This window comes from Syzygium oleosum, unplaced genomic scaffold (assembly GCF_021117445.2).
Source record: "Syzygium oleosum isolate NSW1041296 unplaced genomic scaffold, Sole_v2.1 Sole_v2.45, whole genome shotgun sequence".
Lineage (NCBI taxonomy): Eukaryota > Viridiplantae > Streptophyta > Magnoliopsida > Myrtales > Myrtaceae > Syzygium > Syzygium oleosum.
In genome coordinates this window covers 1,378,030-1,396,566 of record NW_026607529.1, presented here as the reverse complement: position 1 = coordinate 1,396,566, position 18,537 = coordinate 1,378,030, and the positions used below count along the sequence as shown (strand labels likewise).

At 37.2% G+C, this 18,537-nt stretch overlaps 2 protein-coding genes and 1 pseudogene across 2 annotated transcripts; 2 read left to right on the top strand and 1 right to left on the bottom strand.

The window, feature by feature from the left end:
* Positions 1 to 12,354: 12,354 nt before the first annotated feature.
* LOC130136290 (defensin-like protein 19) lies at positions 12,355 to 13,513 on the top strand (annotated as a pseudogene).
* Positions 13,514 to 14,713: 1,200 nt separating this feature from the next.
* On the top strand, positions 14,714 to 15,136 carry LOC115679781 (defensin-like protein 19). The gene is made up of 2 exons (XM_030603488.2): positions 14,714 to 14,780; positions 14,940 to 15,136. The coding sequence occupies exons 1-2, from the start codon at positions 14,714 to 14,716 to the stop codon at positions 15,134 to 15,136; spliced, it is 264 nt and encodes an 87-aa protein (XP_030459348.2).
* A 1,141-nt stretch (positions 15,137 to 16,277) lies between these two features.
* On the bottom strand, positions 16,278 to 17,044 carry LOC115679780 (50S ribosomal protein L31, chloroplastic). Its single transcript, XM_030603487.2, has 2 exons — positions 16,859 to 17,044; positions 16,278 to 16,738 (listed from the first exon to the last, which is right to left on the bottom strand). Exons 1-2 carry the CDS (start codon positions 16,919 to 16,921, stop codon positions 16,403 to 16,405), a joined length of 399 nt encoding a protein of 132 aa, XP_030459347.1. The 5' UTR covers positions 16,922 to 17,044; the 3' UTR covers positions 16,278 to 16,402.
* Between the last annotated feature and the right edge of the window lie 1,493 nt (positions 17,045 to 18,537).

Below are 18,537 nucleotides of genomic sequence, written 5' to 3'. Positions count from 1 at the left end.
CAAAATTGGTCCAATGGACTCAATTGACATAAATCAAAAGGTTTATAATTAAATTAATCCAATTGAAAGGTTTATGAATAAATTGATACAAATGCAACAGGTTTATTACTTTTTTAGTACTTTCCCCATTGCTATGGTGGTCAACCAAGTGGCAGAAGACTTACTCTCAAATGATTTTAAAAAGGCGTTCATTTGCAACGATATAATTAAATGATATGCCACTAAAATATTATTTTAGTTCTGTATACAAATGTTTAGTTATGGTATATAATTTATCAAATTGTAAATGATTATATATAATATTGAACTAAATAATTAACAATTGTGTCAGTTAGTAAATTATACTGTAGGAAATTTAGTTCATATGCCATACATATATAGAATCATGAAACATTATGAAATCATACGCCATATTTTTGAAGTAATAATCATGGTAACTACTTAAAGTTGTAAAATTATTATATATTAGTTACATTGTGAATAGTATCATGATTAGTAAAATATAAAATTATATATAAGTCGAATTACGGTAAAAAATATTTATAAGATGTTATAATTAGATTACAAATTTAGATTATAATATTATTTATAGTTTCACAATAATTCCCATATTTAATTAATTGTATAATCTGATTACTTCTATAAGTTATTTTTAAATATAATTAGTATTATGCAACTACAGAAAAAGTGAGAAAGACAAAATAGGTAAAGGCAACTGTTATAACAGTTTTAGTTGCAATACGTATTAAATAGAGGGGTTGTATGATGGCTATTAATTTGTCCAAAAATAATAATAGCTATTAATGCAAACAAATAGTAATAGACATGCAATAAATATGTAAGGTTCCATTACTACCATATAATGTATTGTTGACAATGAAAACATGATTAGCTATCATAAAGTGGACTTTGCAATGTAGGTTAAATTTGTAAGTTAAGGATTTATTGATAGCTAATAACTATTCACAGCGTGTGAAATATAAATTATGTAGCTTGGCAAATATATGGGAAAAGGACAGTGTCATAACTTTCATATGATGCTCACATAAATTTCATAACTTTTTTTTTCGATCACTTAAGTATCATAACTTTCTTTTCCAATCACTTGAGTGCCATATAACTTTTCAATCGATCTCTTGAGTATCAAAACTTTTTAAGGATGTTCACTACAAGCGGTATGCCATGTCGGATTTTCGGCACTTAGGTGAACGTTGTTAAAAAGTTGTGGCCCTTAAGTAATTGATTGAAAGTTATAGCATTCAAGTGAACGTTTTTTAGAAGTTATAGCATTCAAGTGAACGTTTTTTAGAAGTTATAGCATTTAAGTGGGCGTCATACAAAAGTTATGACTCTTGTGTTGTCCTTATCCTGCAAAGATATATGTGAGTAAAAGTATTTATCCTCAAAACACGATGAGGCTCACCTTGACCCTCGCTCAACATTATGCTAAATTCACGTAGATTTCATTTTGTGTGAGATTGATTCTATCCACTATGTCAATCACAAAATTAAGTGTAAAACACATGAGAACATTGCCTCTTGCGTCCGCAAAACCTAAGACCCTCTGACGTGGCAAAGATAGTGTCGAGCACATATCAAGGAGAGACTATCTGTATGGTGGTGGGCAACATTAAGTACTCTCTCCCAAATTTGGTGGTCTAAATTAACTAGATTCAAACCTTGATTTGCAAGTCTCTTTCATAGAGAGCACAAACGATTGATATAAGTTTAAGGATAATGACTGTACAATGTAGCATTTGCAAAACTTAAGCCTCATGAGAGCGGCTATTAAGTATTATTTGTTATGGCAGCTGGCGAGAACATGCATCTCACATACTCATCGACCGGAGAAGATTTGGTCAGCAGGTGAATTCGGGGCCTTATTTGAGATTAGATTGGTCACTTTAAGGTTTTATTTGAGACAATATCCCCTCTTAACCTTGTTTTTGAGAAGACGACCTCATTTTAATCTCTTATTTGAGATTTTCGCAACCTTATTTGAAATTTTCGTGACTAACTTAGCTCCTTGCTCCAGCTAATTCATTATCTTAGGCAGGTATCACGTGATCTTCACAATCTGAATGATCCAAAAGATTATCGGGAAAATGCAAATGAAAAGCAAGTGGATAAGATTTGCTGGCTTCTTGTCTAAGGAAGGAAAGCATTCGACTCTGTTCCAAGTAGAATCTTAAGTATACTTATATATATACACACACACGGAAAAAGGGGGAAAAGTTAGTGTCTATATTAATTCCTGACTCATTAAAACAATGTACGCATACTGTATGAATTATCATATACTTTATAAGAACGTGTCGCCTTTGGTTTGGATAAACTTATTTGAATAAATATCAAAAAGGATAATGACACAAACAGTTTTTCAACTTTGACTCAATGTGCAATATGATCCTTGAACATTTAATTTATTCAATATAATCCATGAACTTTAATTGAATGTTCAATTTGGTCCCTGAACTTTTAGTTTGTTTAATGTGGTCCCTGAACTTTTGGTACATATTCAATGTAGTCCCTGAACTATATGAAAATGTTTAATATAATCCCTGAACTTGAATTAATGGAAGGAGTATATTGAATATTTTCATATAGTTCATGAACTAAATTGAACATTTACCAAAAGTTCAGGGATGACATTGAACAAATTAAAAGTTCAAAGACTACATTGCACATTTGGTTAAAATTCATGGATCATATCGAACAAATTAAAGGTTCAGGGACCATATTGTATATTGGGCCAAAGTACTAGGACTGTTTGTGTCATTTTCCCATACCAAAATTTAGTAAGTCATCAAAGAAAAATATGATGACTTTATTATATGGACTTACGTATAGAAGGCAGTGATTGTTTGTAAAAAGGAAATTTTACTGTAGGGGAAATAATGGGTCCCAGCTAAAAGGAAAAAAACAAATGGAAAATAATGCATGTCCTACGTAGGTACCCCCACCTAACGAACAACAATAATTATGCAATTTTTGTTGCTGCAAGCAATGTTCAATTATTCACCATTTTTACTGCACACATGAGTAAATAGTGCTATTTATGAGATTAAGGCATGGAAAGTTGCTTTTCCTTCTTCTTTTTTGTTTTTTTAAGCATCCTATATTGCTTGTTTTCGAAGTTTATATGCTCTTGACATACATGTGATCTCCCTTCTTCTATTAAACTTAACTTTCTAGGTTGGACTTTCTCAATAAGGTTTTGCAACTTTTCGTTTCGCATATGTGAGCCTCCGTTCGTCAAATTCCACGTGTTGTTCCCAATCTGGCTTGCACGTGAGAGAGGAGTCAATTATATTTCACATTGCTCGTCTATAGATATTATATATTCTTGATATGCACTTGAATTTTGTCCACCTATTAAGTTTAAGTCTTTGGGTCAGATTTTAGGTGGTGGAGTGATGCGACAATATACATTCATCAAATAAAACATGTTCTACTTCTCACACAAATCGATCTAAGCTGCGGAAAGTCAAATACTTCTACTTGGACAAAATCAACCAATAATTGATTTCCAGAAGTCAAAGACACGCAATATCTTACCTATCACTTTACTTAGGAGTTAGGACCTTAGGACTGGTATTTTCAGGAATAAATTCCGCGAAAAATTGACTTCAACTATACTGAAATCTGTTTCAGGACAAATGGACCAATAATATGACACTGGCCCCATATAATAATTGCTAAAAGGTGCCTATTGTGTGCAGAAATTCTTTCCCAAAATCCAAAAGTAGATGGATGCAAGGATTGCCAAAAGAAATTTTGCATATTGACACGAAGCGTGCGGGACCAGGATTAACCTTAAAATAACAATAGTTAGACAACTTTCATTTTCATAGCACAAACGTACCCGAGCCTTCGACTCAATTAATCCATTTGGACCTTCTCATCTATATGTATGAAGTAAGGTCTAAAAAGTGATAGACGTGACCCTCAAGGTTATACAGAATGAGATACGCCAAGATTTGAGCTTTTGATCACTCAATCAATCCATTACAAATTCGGAGAGAGAGAGAGAGAGAAAGAGAGCTTAAAAATGGGTATTCAACGCGAATCTGTTACATAAAAAAAATTATACACTAAGGGTGTGTTAATAATTTAAAAAATATATTCCTAAAAATGATAGCTTATATCTCCTGAAATAATAAGTCAATGAATTTTTTTTTATAAAAAAAAACTATGGTTAATAGCACGAAAAACCCCAAACTGGTACATCTGTGACAATTTTATCCCAAACTAATTTTTTGACCACAAAAAACTCCAAACTGGTACACCTGTGATAAATTTACCCTTAGTTTGTTTGCGTTAAATTTTACTATCAAATTGCTTTGTTAAATGACACGACTGATGTGCCAATTTTATGTTTTACCATCCGTTTATCACAAGTGTACTGGTTTGTGATTTTTTTGTGGTATTAATACAATTTAACAGAAAATTAACGGAGGGTAAATTTGTCACAAATGTACCAGTTTTAGATTTTTAGTAGTCAAAATATTAGTTTGGGGTAAATTTATCACATGTGTACCAATTTGGGGCTTTTTGTGATCAAAAAATTAGTTTGGGGTAAAATTGTCATAGGTGTACCAGTTTTGGGTTTTTCGTGGTATTAATTCAAAAACTTATGTCTAAACATTTTCGTATATGATGCAAAAAATTTAATTTCAATTATTTTTGTAAGCAATACAAGCAATTATTTTTAGGAAATATATGTTTCAAATCATTCATTTTTTCATGAAATTAACATACCCTAAAAATCTTAAATTCTCAAGTAGTGTGAATCATTATTTCTGTAGTTATTGTTGGAAAACACATTACCATCGTTATTAGGAGGCATTATTGCTTGGACTGAGTGCACAGATCACAGATTCATATGTGCCATTGAAACTAATTGGTCCCGCCAAATTTCAAACATTCAAATGGATACGAGGTGCCTGCGGCCAATTCTTAAATTAATTCCAGCATCATCAAGGGCAAACTAATGGACCATCTCGTGGTTCTTATTAGTCAAAACCCCCGCTCATTGTCGATCCGCCGCCCCAAGAAGCGTTAGTTTTAGCGCCTTCATTGTGACATTAGTTCAGTTGCAAAGATTGCATCAATTCTCATGACAATGTATAATCTAATTATTATTAATAAAATGGATAATGTCATAAATTGTTCATGAACTTTGGTCCAATGAGCATATGATCCCTGAACTTTTTAATTTGTTCAATGTGGTCACTGAATATATTCAATTTAATCATTGAACTATATGAAAACGTTCGATGTTATTTTTCCATTAATTCAAGTTTAGGGATAATATTGAACATTTTCATACAGTTTAGGGACTAAATTAAATATGTACCAAAAATTCAGGGATTATATTGAATAATTTAAAAGTTCAGAAACCATATTACGTGTTCGGTTAAAATTCAAAAATTATTTATATCATTTTTCCTTTACATGTTCAACGATGGAAGATGCTCCACCAAAGAAAAGCTGCATGCATTTTCCATCCACGTCTGGTGTCAATCCTTAGTTCTTAAGAAATGGCCAGTCCACACACACACATCGCACCGTCGCAATCCACACATTTCAATGTCATGGAAGTGTCGCTTTCGATTTCTTCTCCTTAAATTTTTCGAAAGTAGACCCACCAATTGCATTGCTTTCCTCCTCTTTGCATATGTGCCAGGTGTCGTCTTATTCGGCCTCTTTTGTGGAACGTATGATTTGATGGCAAGGATTCCAACATCCTTTTTTCTCGCCACCCACCTTGAGAACGATTATGAAAAAAGTAAGAAATTTATTTAATATTACTAACTTTGATGTACTGAATTCTCCATTCTTACTACCTCCAGATACGCAATTTTGTAATTGATTGTTGCGAACGACATTTTGCTTCCTTCTTAGCCAGCCATGAGCTTGTTGGTAATCCGATTGATTTTTTTTTACAAAAAAAAACCCGTTTCGAGTCACCAAAGACAACAATATATCAAGCTTGACCAGATGTGATGAATTGTTAAGTTTGTCGCCTTAGGGTCGACCAAAATCAACAAATTGTTGAGTTTGTTGCCTTAGGGTAAAACTTAAAGTTTTGTTGACTCAAGTCAAACCTAAGCGACCAAATTTGTATTTCGTCGCCTTTGATTCAATCAAAGCTGGGATAATTTTGAACTTATGATGACAAATATGAAATCTCGTTACCTTAGGTTAGACCTAAAGTGACAAAATCATGATTTCATCACCTTAGGTTTAGGCCTAAGCGATCAAATTCAAACTTTATCGCCATTGACGAGAGAAATGTCGAACCCCGAGTGACAAAAGCAAAATTCCATTGCCATGATCGGACACAACAACCTAACGACGGGGAGGAACTACAGAGGCGACTGCCGTGAGATAGTCCATGCCAAAACGCTTCCCGAGATGAAACTCCTTCGCTCTGCCCTTTCTCCCAAAGGGAAAAAAAGAGGCCTTTTTCTAGAATTTGGTCGACAGGGAAGATGGGATCGGAGCTATCATAAGCGACTCGAATTACTTTACATTGACAAATAGACCACCCTTGAACATCCAACGAAAAGATCAAGAGATATGGCAGACCAAGTTATCAAACAAATAAAGGAAGAAAAGGGTAGACGAGGAAGCTCCACTTGTCATAAAAGCCACGCTATCGTTTTCTAGTGCAAAAGAATTAGGCAATCCAAGTGTTAAAAAAACCTTTCTCACTCCATCATAAGAGATCCACTTGGCAAGCAAATACAGTTTTTTCGCCGTGGTCATGTCTTCGTAGAATTTGAAGACCTTTCCGTAAAGGCATATTGCCAGTGGCTCGATTACCTGCACAGCTTTTAAGGGTTTTTCTCAGTATTGAACAAGAATAAACCCGTTACTGATTGATAGAGTGAAATAGTCTTAGTAGATAAGAAACAGACATCTCTGGACGGACATCTCTGGATAAGTAAGGTGCTCGATACTCAACCAAAAAAAAAGGTGCTCGACACAGATTCCTCCTAGATGATAAACTGCTCGATCCCATGAAAGTATTGAGTTACATCTTTACTGACTTGAAAGTAAAGGATTCATGAACCTATAATTTATCTATTTATGATGACATTTTTAATCATTAAAATTTCAGCTTATACTTTTAGAAGTATGGTATTGTAACTTCAATTCTCACTTACGTAATCTCATCAGACAGATCACCTTTATAAGATGTCTATCTCTATCACGATTGTATTTATACGTATAAATTTCGATTATAATGTATTCGAAGTATGCAAAAACAAGCGCGCTCTAATCTTATTCAGAACATATCAAAAAGGGAAAATTGAAGAAAACTAAAGATAGAGATGGGGCCACAGAAAAGTAACGATTTTATATATTTTTTTCATTCGTTTTCTGATGTAAACTTGTCACGCTTTTGTCCAATTTTATCTACTTGTGAAAATGATTTGAGCGACAGCCAATAGAAACAAGACACCTAGAAGAAACCAATTTGGGGTGGGGGGACCTTCACACTTTCACATGTCGCTCTAGTATATGTATATGTGCACCGAGATACTGATTGACCAGTACAAAAGTGCCACGTGGGTTGGCCAAGGTGCTCTCTGCCCCCCATGTAAAATTTTCGTATGATAAAGAAATCCATTTTTGTGTAAATTTATCACAACCTCGTGAACTAATACGGTTATGGGCAAAGGAAGATATTATCTTAACTATATATTTCTTGAAATTTCAAGTGAAAAATTTATATTTTTTCCGATTTTTCTCCTCTCGTCTTCACATCGCTTTTCTGAATTCTAGGATTTCAGATTGTGGATAAGAAAATCAATTTAGTCAATTCAATAAAAACTAGTTCAAGATGCCATATTATCCGATGATGAAAAAGAATAATACAGTGGTCATGGACCATGTACATTAGTATGGTTTTAGTAAGCATAGTGTTTTACAAATGTTTTTTTGGTCAAATAGTGTTTTACAATTGCCCATGCAAAGGATGCGCTAAAATGCTGACCGAGAAGATGTTGGGCCGGATACTGGTATCAGACCCAAGCTCCAACTGACATATGCTATAATGGGCTCAACCTAAATCCATGAAGTCAAAGGTTTTTTTTTTATTAATTTTTTTTGGAGTGGCGGGATTTCAACTCTCAAGATAATGTTTTCGTTTTTATTTTGATTTTCAGTTTTGGAAGTGAAAAAGATAATATATTGACGGGGTTTAAGTAATTTGGCATTGAAAGGTTGCTCTATAATTGACCTAAAGTGTGAATTAAAAATTGTTATAGACTTAACTAGATCTGTCAAATGAGGGAGTCGGGTCGGATCGAAAATGGTCCAACTCAATTTGACACATTTAACTCGTTTTAATCCATTTTCATGTAATACAAATCTAGTGACCCATATTTATCACATATCCCGATCCAACCCATATTGTTAAAACAATTCTATATTTAACAAAATTTAGGAAAACTAATACACAAACTAAGATGAGAGCATGAAATGAGCGAATGCAAGATCGAGTGAGGGCAAGAGAGTGTAGAGAAACTCATAAAGGTTGATTGGGTCTAAGTAAGTTGCGAAACCATTTAACACCCATATTATTTTAAGTTTTATCATTCTAAACCCATTTATGACATATTTACTAAATATAACAAACTCATATAACAACCCATCCCATAAAATGAGCTAAAAAATGGATCTATAACCCACTTTGACAAGTCTAATAACAATTACCTTAAGTTTTTTTTATGTTATTTTTATAACCATAGATGTGACATACCAAGTCTTACATTGGATAAAAGAATGATTCCTAAATCAATGTCCACATGCCTTTAGGAGATTGGCGCACGTGGAATGGGTAGGGTCGTTAAGGTGGAGGTCCTGCGTCATCTTCGGTTGCTCTAGAACTCCACATGGCGACATGAGGCTCCCACTCCTATCATCAAGGGAGTCCAAAACTATGTTAAACTGCAAATGAATGATTGGCGAGACAGATGGGATAAGAGCTTCCTCTTATACTAATTAAAGGGTTTTCTTGTAATCATAAACCACGTCTTTATTTAAAACATGATTTGGTAATTCGAAAGTCAAGAGTCTGAGCAGGTTGATATCCGCTCAAACATTGAGATTTTACCAAGTTCTGGTGACAATAACCATTGGATCGATCCACAAGTCAAACAGTTCTAAAAGGATTAATATTCTTGTCTGATTATTTTAGTAGTTTTATCAATTAGAATTCAAGTGTTCTTCAGATTGTAGAGGTCCTAGGCAATTTTCTACTTAAATGTGATGCTTAAGAAATCCTAGCTTTCAGGTTTCGGAAGTTTCGGATATGATGCTTGAAGAAATTACGCATTTTCAGTTGTGGTCAACGACGAATTCTCTTCATATCCTTTATTAAATTGGACTCACTGCCGAGGACTCGTCATCTTTGGGCAGTTTTGACATTAGAGCAAAGTTTCCTATGAGGTATACAATTCTAATTCTATCCAAAAATGATTAGTTTGCTAGATTGAACTCCAAGTTTGATGGCATTTCTGAGCAAGTACCGAAGATTCTCACTGCTCCATGATAGCAACTCGCTCAAGTAAATTATGATCCAAAACCCTCCTCAACGCCAAAATAATGGGCGTGATAAGTGTCAAAAGAATTTATAATCGAAGATTAGGAACTTGAATCGCATGAGGTGTTTGATATCATGGGGAAGATTGAGAATGTTGATGAATCAAACATCGAAGTCAACTTGAATCATGTCTGCTTTTGTTTGTCGGAAACTAGGCCATAATGTTTACGAAAGTTTATGTTGGAGAAAACCAGAAAGAATCATATCAAGGTGGCTGTTTACTCAAGCATAGTTGAAGATATTGATTTTGTGTGATTCCGTCCAAGTCCAGGCATCCATACAAGAGTTTTGCTTAGCAAGGATTCTTAAGCATATGCTTGGATTGATCAATATCATTCGTGCTAATCCATAAAAAATTGATCAATCCAATTGTTTATCGGGAAAACTGGATGACGGGTTTTCTCCAATCAAGGAAGAATTATGTGGTCCACAAGATCAAGCAATATGATACTTGTTCAAAGATTGCCTTCTTTTTTCAGGGTTTTGATAAAGGCCTATCGCCCATCGATCCCAACTCAAATAACAAACGGTCCCTAAGACTACGATTCTTCTCCGAGTTAAATTAGTAGTCTTGTCAATTAGGATTGTATTAAACTTAGCATTTAAATTTGGTTCCTATTTCTAATATGGGTAGGATATTATGCTCCTTTATTTCGTGTTTTACTATTTTTTCTTGTTTGGAGGGTAACAACTTTCATCGGGAGTGGGAATATTAGAAGATTCTATGAACACCATTGTAATGGGAGAATAAAAAAAAATCATAATCATATTGTATGGATATCAATTTAATTCAAACATTTCAATTTGGCCAATTTAACTCTAAACCTTTTGACAATTCGCCAATTTAGTCATTTAGGCCAATTTTAGCCAAAAATCGTTCATGTCGATATCGCCTTTCCTATGGCATGGCCAGCACTGACATAGACAATTTTTAAAATTTTAATTTTTTTCTTTTCCTTTTTCGTTTCTTCTTCTTCTTCTTTTTTGTTTTTTGGTCATTGTGGCTAGTGAGGAAGCTGATGAGGGTCGTGGCCCTCACTAGCGGCCAGAGAGATTGTGATGGCCTCAAAGGCCTAGGGCAGGGCTTCGTGGCCTCACCAATGCACCCTCGCCACATCTGAGCGAGGCCCATGTCTGCTGCTTCGCCCAAATCTGGCGATGGCCTTTGCACCCTCGCTCGTCATTGGTGAGGGCTTTTAGGTCCTTGCCCAATGGCCGGCGACCCTTGCTGATAACAATGAAAAATAATAATAATAATAAAATTCAAAAAAATGTCGCCCGTCTTACATGGCGCGACTGACATCTACCTTAGCAATTTGGGTCAAAATTAGCCGGAACAACTAAATTGTCAAATTGTCAAAAAAATTTTGACTAAATTTGCCAAATTAAAGGATTTATGATTGAATTGATATCCGTACAATAAATTTAGGACTTTTTTAGTAATTTTTCCCCATTGTAATTCTTTAGGTTCAATGGAGTTGATGGATTATTACAATGTAGCAAATCTTAGATATGTAGCTAGAGAAATCATAGGGGAAATATAATGCTTAAGAGGCTTTGAATGTGATGCCTAAAGAACTTTACTCTTCTCGAGTCACCGTCTATTAGAACTATCTTACAGTCTTTTTCTTTTTGGATTTGACTCGCTTCTTTGGGCCGGGACTCGTCATCACACGTCTTTGGAAAAAATACCAAAAAAGTCCTACACCTATTGCATTCGTACCAATACAGTTATAGACCTTTCAATTAGACCAATTTAGTTCTAAACTTTTTTAATTTGTGTCAATTAAGACCATCTAGCCAATTTTAGTTGGACATCATTGACGTGAATGCTAGCTGTTCCATGTGGCAAGACCGGCGCTGACATGGGCATTTTAAAATAATTTTTTGTAATTTTTTGTTCTTTTCTTTTCTTATTATTTTTTTTCTTTCATTTGGTCGGTTAGGGTCGATGGCAACCCTCGCTAGCCACTGGTGAGGGCTCTCGCTACCTCGCTCACAGCCAACGAGGCCATGATGGCCCTAGACGAGGCCCATTGTGGCCTTGCCGGCCATGGGTGAGGCCGTCGCGGCTGGTGAAGGCCTCTCCTAGATCTGGCGAGGGCTAACTAGCCCTCGCTAGCCAAAATGAAAGGAAGAAAAAAGAAAAAAAAGTCAAGATTCAAATTTTTTTAAAATATTATAAAATATTATCTACGTTAACATCGCTCGCCGGCCATGCCACCTAGGATGGCCGATATCCACGTTAGTGATTTTAGGCTAAAATTGGCCGGATACACTTAATTGACACAAATACAAAAAGTTTAAGACTAAATTGGTCAATTAAAATATTTATAACTGAATTAGTACCAATGCAATAAGTTTATAACTTTTTAGGTACTTTCCCGTACATTTGTTTATTAGAGAATTTGCAACTAATAATAACTCGAAACGAAATTAATTCTTTAGACGTCAGACCCTTGCTTTCAAAGTATCGCATCCGCATGTAGAATTTGTTATATATTATAGCTAAGAGTAGAACTGAATTGCGATAACCCCAAAGCAAAGGCTTGCTCAAATTTCAGTAATTCATCAACAATGTTAATTATATCTTCTGAAATTCCTACATCCAGTGAAAATAGGAAAACTCTAAAGAAGAAAAATAGTCTAAAAATGAGAAAAAAGAAATAAACATATTAATAGAAACAGGAACATATACAAAAACGACGAGGATACTCAAATCTTAATTTATGACATTATCAATTTAACTAGACGAATCCTAGTCCTACGGCTCTTATTTGAGTTTTGGATGGATGTGATTGTCTATCTTCACCAAAGCTTGGTAACAATAGCCAATTTCTGAAAAAATCAACTTAATCTTGTTGGTTGAACAAGTGACTCTAGTCATTCACGACGTTTCTTTGCAGTCGGATGAATGCCTTGCTATGAAGTACAACAAATTGGAGTAACTCAGGCTGACCAGCGTAGTCCACTTGCTCACAACACTACAAGCTTGTCATGTGCATAATGGTCATGTTTTCAGGCCAATATTTCTTATCACAAGCAATAGATTTTGCCCATAATCATGTATAATTGTCATGCATGTACAGCCAAATCCAGCAGTATTTTGGTTCATGCTCATCATCTCCAAGTGATATCTCTTGACTGGTCCACGACCTACTTCCACAAATTCCAACCCTTACATACAGAGAATCGAGAGCAAACTGACCCATCTGTCCAAGATTACTCTGCTGATCAATTTATTGTGTCGTTGAAAAGAAGAGAGAGAGAGAGAGAGAGAGAGAGAATCTGATCTGATCAACTGGACTATGGATAAATTAGCATGAAGTCACGCCAGTAACACCACAATTTTCAACTCAAACCGATGGTAAGAAATGGCTAAGCTAATGAGCAATCGGCTCGCTCCCTCTATCTTGCTGCACTCCATCTTTTTCCTCCTCATTTCTACGGGTTAGATCACAACCTTTTTGTGCCTTATGAATTCTCTTTTAAGTTGTATTCAATGTGTGCCGATCAGGTACCATCGCTATGCTGAGCCTAGTGATTGGTTTCTGCAGTTTTACGATGCAGAGATGGCCATGGTGGAGGGGAAATTATGCCAGAGGTGGAGCAAAACGCGGTCGGGGTTTTGCGGGAACTCTGGCCACTGCAACCGCCAGTGCAGGAACTAGGAAGGTGCGAGGAATGGAGCGTGCAATGCTCAGTTTCCTGGATTCGCGTGCTTTTCTTCAACTGTTGATTGAGCAGATTACCGTGGCCAATTCCGAGCTTGGTACTCTGTACTAGTGTATAATAAACTAAATAAAGCCATCCCGGCACTTGTGATGTTGAACTATATCGCTCATGTTACGATGTGTTCTTAGATACAGATTACTTCAACTGTTGATTCAACGGATTACCTTGATTCAACGGATTACCGAGGCTAGTTCCCAGCTAAGTACTCTGTACTAGTGTATGATGAACTAAAAAAGCCATCCCGGCCCTTGTGATGTTGAACTATGTAGTTCACGTTACCATGTGTTCTTAGATACATGTTAATTCAACTATTGATCGAGCAGATTATCGTGGCCAATTCCGAGCTTATACTAGTGTATAATAAACTAAATAAAGCCATCCCGGCAGTTGTGATGTTGAGCTATATCGCTCATCAAAACCCATGTAAGACTAGGTTTCTATGTTTCTGACCCATTTCAACCTATTTAATGGAAGTTTTTGTACCCATATACAACCCAACCCAACAGATTTGAGTTAAAAAGTGGGTAACTGCCCCATATTGCCACCTCCGTCTGAAGCAAGCACTAGTTTGGTCTCCCTTTCGAACACGCACAATAAAGGATCAAAAGGAACTTGTTCTATCGGACGACCACAAGAGTAAACCATCATAAAAAGAGGACAAGGGAATTGGTAAAGCAAGCTGCTTGACATGCAGTCATGGAACTAGCTCTCTGCTATTTCCAGTTGCAACAGATGACGAAATCCCTAAGCTAACGAGCAATTACCTAACTTGGTCCCTCTTTTTTCCTCTCGAATCTTTCTCTTCTTGTTTAGACGGGTTGTCATCTTCTTGCCTGGTGATAATGGATTGCGGTGGTTTGGGGCGCTTAGAATAGATACAGGTCCTGAAACCGATTTCCACCATAAGAGAAACGAAGTGCCATGTGATGTCAATCACCTCAATAAACAAGAAATCCTCTGGACAGAAGTTCTGCGAATTTTACATTTCCAACTCCCTCTGATGTGCTTTCTAAATTGCCTAATTCTACTCCATGACCACCTAGACAAATCCTCCCTCACGGGCCATAGCAGTCTTCACTCTCTGTTTGTGGCCAAAGGAATGACAGGAGGATTGGAAATCCGATATACATAGTCAACAAAAGCTCTGCAGGTTCATCATTCATTGGCACTCTGTAATTGATTCAAGCATTCCGATCCAAACAAATCAAGAGAATTGATCCATCCGTCCACCATATACCCATACTTTTGTAGAAACCGGACAGGAAGGAAGAATGATACGGTGGCTATATATATGGTAACACAACGTAGCACTGCCACCACTATTTTCAGTAGGAATTAGTAACAGCTCTGGATATGGCTATGCTTAGGAGTAGTCGGCTCAATTACTCCCTCTTCCTCTTGTCCATCCTTTTCTTTCTTTATAGAGGTGTAGCATTGCCCCTCTTTCACCATACCGTTTTGATGATTATTTCTTTTTCCATCTCCCTTGAAGTTGTCTATGTGCACTCATCTGTTAAATGATTCACAACCACTGTTGGAGTCTCATGAAATTGTGCCTCTTCGGTCACAGATTTGGCCACACTAGAAGCAAAACTGTCTGAGAGGCATAGCCAAACTTGGTCAGGATTTTCCGGGGACTCCGGAAGTTGTGACAGCCAGTGCAGAAAATGGGAAGGTGCCAGTCAGGAAGCCTGTCATGCTGAATTCCCAGGATTCGCATGCTTTTTTTATTACTTCCAACTGGTGACAAGAAGCGTCACCATCACAGTCCTAAGCTTTTAAGCTCCTGGATGAATCAGTAAAAACGAAGGCAAGCTACTAGAAGCTCTCGACTGACACTCTTAAATAAGCCGTTTCTGGCACTTGTAGTGAAATATGCAGTCATGTAATCATGTGTCATCAATAAAATAAGAGCTGCAGTTATAGTTGTGTAGAAAGTGGCAGTGCTTTCTGTTTTTACTGGGCAATGATTCATCCACAATGGACATTCAAAAGGTTTCATCCATTACCAGCCAAAAAGAAGAGAGGATTTACCCATCCCTGCTGTAGGAGGACTTGCATGAGGGAAGGGTCACTCATTTGCTCGGCCAAAAGAAAGGAAACAAGATAACTCCTAGGGCACTTTACTTTTCTCTCTGTCATATATTTGTTCAAAGAATAGTTTTGACATTTAAACACAAGCCTTTTCTACTCCATGTTCAAAATGGCAAAGCAAACACCACAACCATAATGATCCATTTTCTATTCCTACCTTCTTTTGTTGCTGAAGTGAAATAAATTGAAGTGTTCAAGTTTCATTTTCACCTCAATTCTATCTATGTCTAATTTCAGCCCCCCATAGAAAAGAAAACCTTCAGTTAGTAATACCTGCTCCATCAGGCTCAGAACGCTGCTAAGAGGATGTAATCGATTGCAGAGGTGAACCATCGTTTTATCCTCGATGTCAATCAATTCATTCTTGTGCGCATACAAAAGAATACAAACTGGACTCCCTATCCCTATGCACATTCGGGAAGTATGATAAATAAGAAGTCCTCGTCCAGCATCACCTCTAATCAGATACTTATTACCCCGAGCATCAAAATCTACCCAAGATCAATCCTCGCAAAATGCTCTTCCCTAACAAGGTGTAACAGCTTCCCAGAGATCTCGAACATTCACAGTCACTGTTAAATCAGCAACCGAAGTTCTCTTCCACCCTCATTCTACACTCAAACCGAGACTTCAGTGGAAGACCGTAGACCCGTTCCACAATACATACTCCATCATCCCGTGGCGTTAAGACAATTCAGCCAACTATTATGGCAAAGTGAGAACATCATCCAATACCTTATTCACCCTCAGCATCAAAACCACTATGCTTCACAGGTATTTTGACATGGAAAGAAAGCGACCATCATAGAAAGGAGCAAGAACAAGTGAATTCTCCACATCAACCACTCTCAATTTCCCCTTTCCATTAGAGCAGAAACCATCTCATTCAATTACAACAACTAAACAAAGGCTCAATCACAATTTTAATTGCAAAAGGCACAGCACAAAGAAACCCTACTTCTTCTTACCACCCTTAGCCGACTTGCGCCGCGAGGGCACTATGATCTCCCCCTTGAGCACGGGGATCTCCATGATCTCCGACAGCTCGCCGAACTTCTTGCGGAATTTCTCGACTTGGTCCGCGTCGACGAGGACGGCGGAGCGGTTGCCGAGGTAGAAGGGGTGGTTGCCGGACCAGACGTCGACGACGTACTCCTGCTGGGTCCCGCCGGTGGTCATCACCAGCTCGCCGTTGCAGTACACCTTGGCGTCCTCGTAGAACTGAGGGTGCAGGTCCTTCTTCCTGCAGCTCACTCGCATGCGGTCGCCGCTCCTCGCCGGCAATTTCGCCTGCGAGAAGGACAAGAGAAAAAACAGAGAAAAGCGGAAGCAGAGAAGGGTCGCGAATGAGAGCTTTCAAACGGGAAAGTTCACGAATTACTTGTTGAGTTCTTGGGGGCGACATTGTACCTTGTTGACGGCGAGGGACGGCGGGGAGAGATTCCTTGGGAGGAATGCGGTGGTGAGCGCCATTTTTGTCGCTCCCTGTGCCGTGCGAGTGCAGAGAGAAGGTGGGAATTTTTGTGGCTGGAGGTTGAAGATGATGAGACTTCGGTTTTTGGATGGAGGGTGACGTTGCCAAAGCGGAGATGAACGGTTCGAAGCTTTTGTCGCTTGGGTATGGAGATAGACTCATGGGCTGGGCCTTATTATATTTGGTCGAATCCTGGGGTTGAAGATGAATGAACAATTTAATAAATATAAAGAATGGATATATCTTTTTTACTTTTGTGAAGATTACATTTAACAATCACTTTTAACAATGTGTCGATAAAAATTTGTTGTGTGCATTGCTCGTGGTCGAATGTGGTGCCTCACATTGTCGCTTGACTAAAATAGAATTAATGCGAGCTAAGTAAGGTGGGCTTGTAACCAAATGAGATGGCTATACTAGGCCTCAACGGGTCCGGTCTGTAAAGCTTCCGGTACCAACAGCAAGAGGTTATTGCCGCTCTGTGAAACCAGCCTCACACAATCCTCTCCATTTTAAAGTCCACGAGACCCAAACCTTCGTTCGAGTCTCGTGGGCCAACTCTAGGCTTGGAGAGGGCAAGTCGGTCGATAGCCATAGCAGGACCGACCCGCTTAACAATCCCATCATTCCATCACTTCGATGCTCCACTTCAATCACTCATATACATTGCGGGTGTTTTATGAAAATGGTTGAGCAATGTTGGATTGAAGTGAAACATAAAACCGGGAACTGAGCCAGAGCTGAATCGAATAAACCTCACATTAGAATTGCTTTTGATGTCAATTCATATCTTGGTTTAACATCTAGGTAGTCGACATATCGAGGAATCGTATGAAACTTTTGTCTGAATCGTGTGAAGCCGGCTATTGGCATAAATCTCTCGTGCTGTTAAAATTTTTCAAACATCTTCCTAACTTGGGCGGATCATGGCTGAGAAGAATTAACGACTAAATGCATCTATTCAACGCCTCTTGCAGCATAATTATCAAAACCAAAGCCTACATTACTTCGCTGAATTCCAATCTAATTGATGATTTTGTCTATTTTCGGGATGATTGCCCAAAAAAAAGTCATAAATCTATTGTACCAATGCCAATTCAGTCCTAAACTTTTTAATTTGGCTAATTTAATCCTAAATCTTTTGATGATTTACCAATATAGTCTCGGAAAAAATTTGCCAATATAGTCATTAAAGCCAATTTTGGCTGGAAATTGCTCACGTGGATGTTAGGCATCTTACGTGGTATGGCCGGCGCTGATATAGATACTTTTTGCAAATTTTTAACGACTTTTCTGATTTTTTTTTTAATTAGAAAATGCAAAAATTGTTCATATCAATGCCGTCTTACCACATAGGACGGTTAGCGTTAACTTCAACAGTAAGTTTAGAACAAAATCATCAAAAAGATTTAGAACAAAATTGGTCAAATTGAAAATTTTAAGACTGAATTGACATCCATACAATAAGTTTAGGACTTCTTTTTTTATTTTCTAAATTTTTTTCCTCGGATGGCACCAATAATTACATGGTTTATAAATTTTCCTACTCAAGTCTCTGCAAACTCGATAGAAATATTGATGAGCACAACACATGCCAAGAGTTACTGCTATCTCA

Coding starts and splice junctions, on each gene's coding strand:
- LOC115679781 (XM_030603488.2), top strand. CDS start 14,714: ATGCTTAGGAGTAGTCGGCTCAATTACTCCCTCTTCCTCTTGTCCATC. Junction 14,781..14,939: donor CCTTTTCTTTCTTTATAGAG/GTGTAGCATTGC, acceptor TGGCCACACTAG/AAGCAAAACTGTCTGAGAGG.
- LOC115679780 (XM_030603487.2), bottom strand. CDS start 16,921: ATGGCGCTCACCACCGCATTCCTCCCAAGGAATCTCTCCCCGCCGTCC. Junction 16,739..16,858: donor CGTCCCTCGCCGTCAACAAG/GTACAATGTCGC, acceptor TCCTTCTCGCAG/GCGAAATTGCCGGCGAGGAG.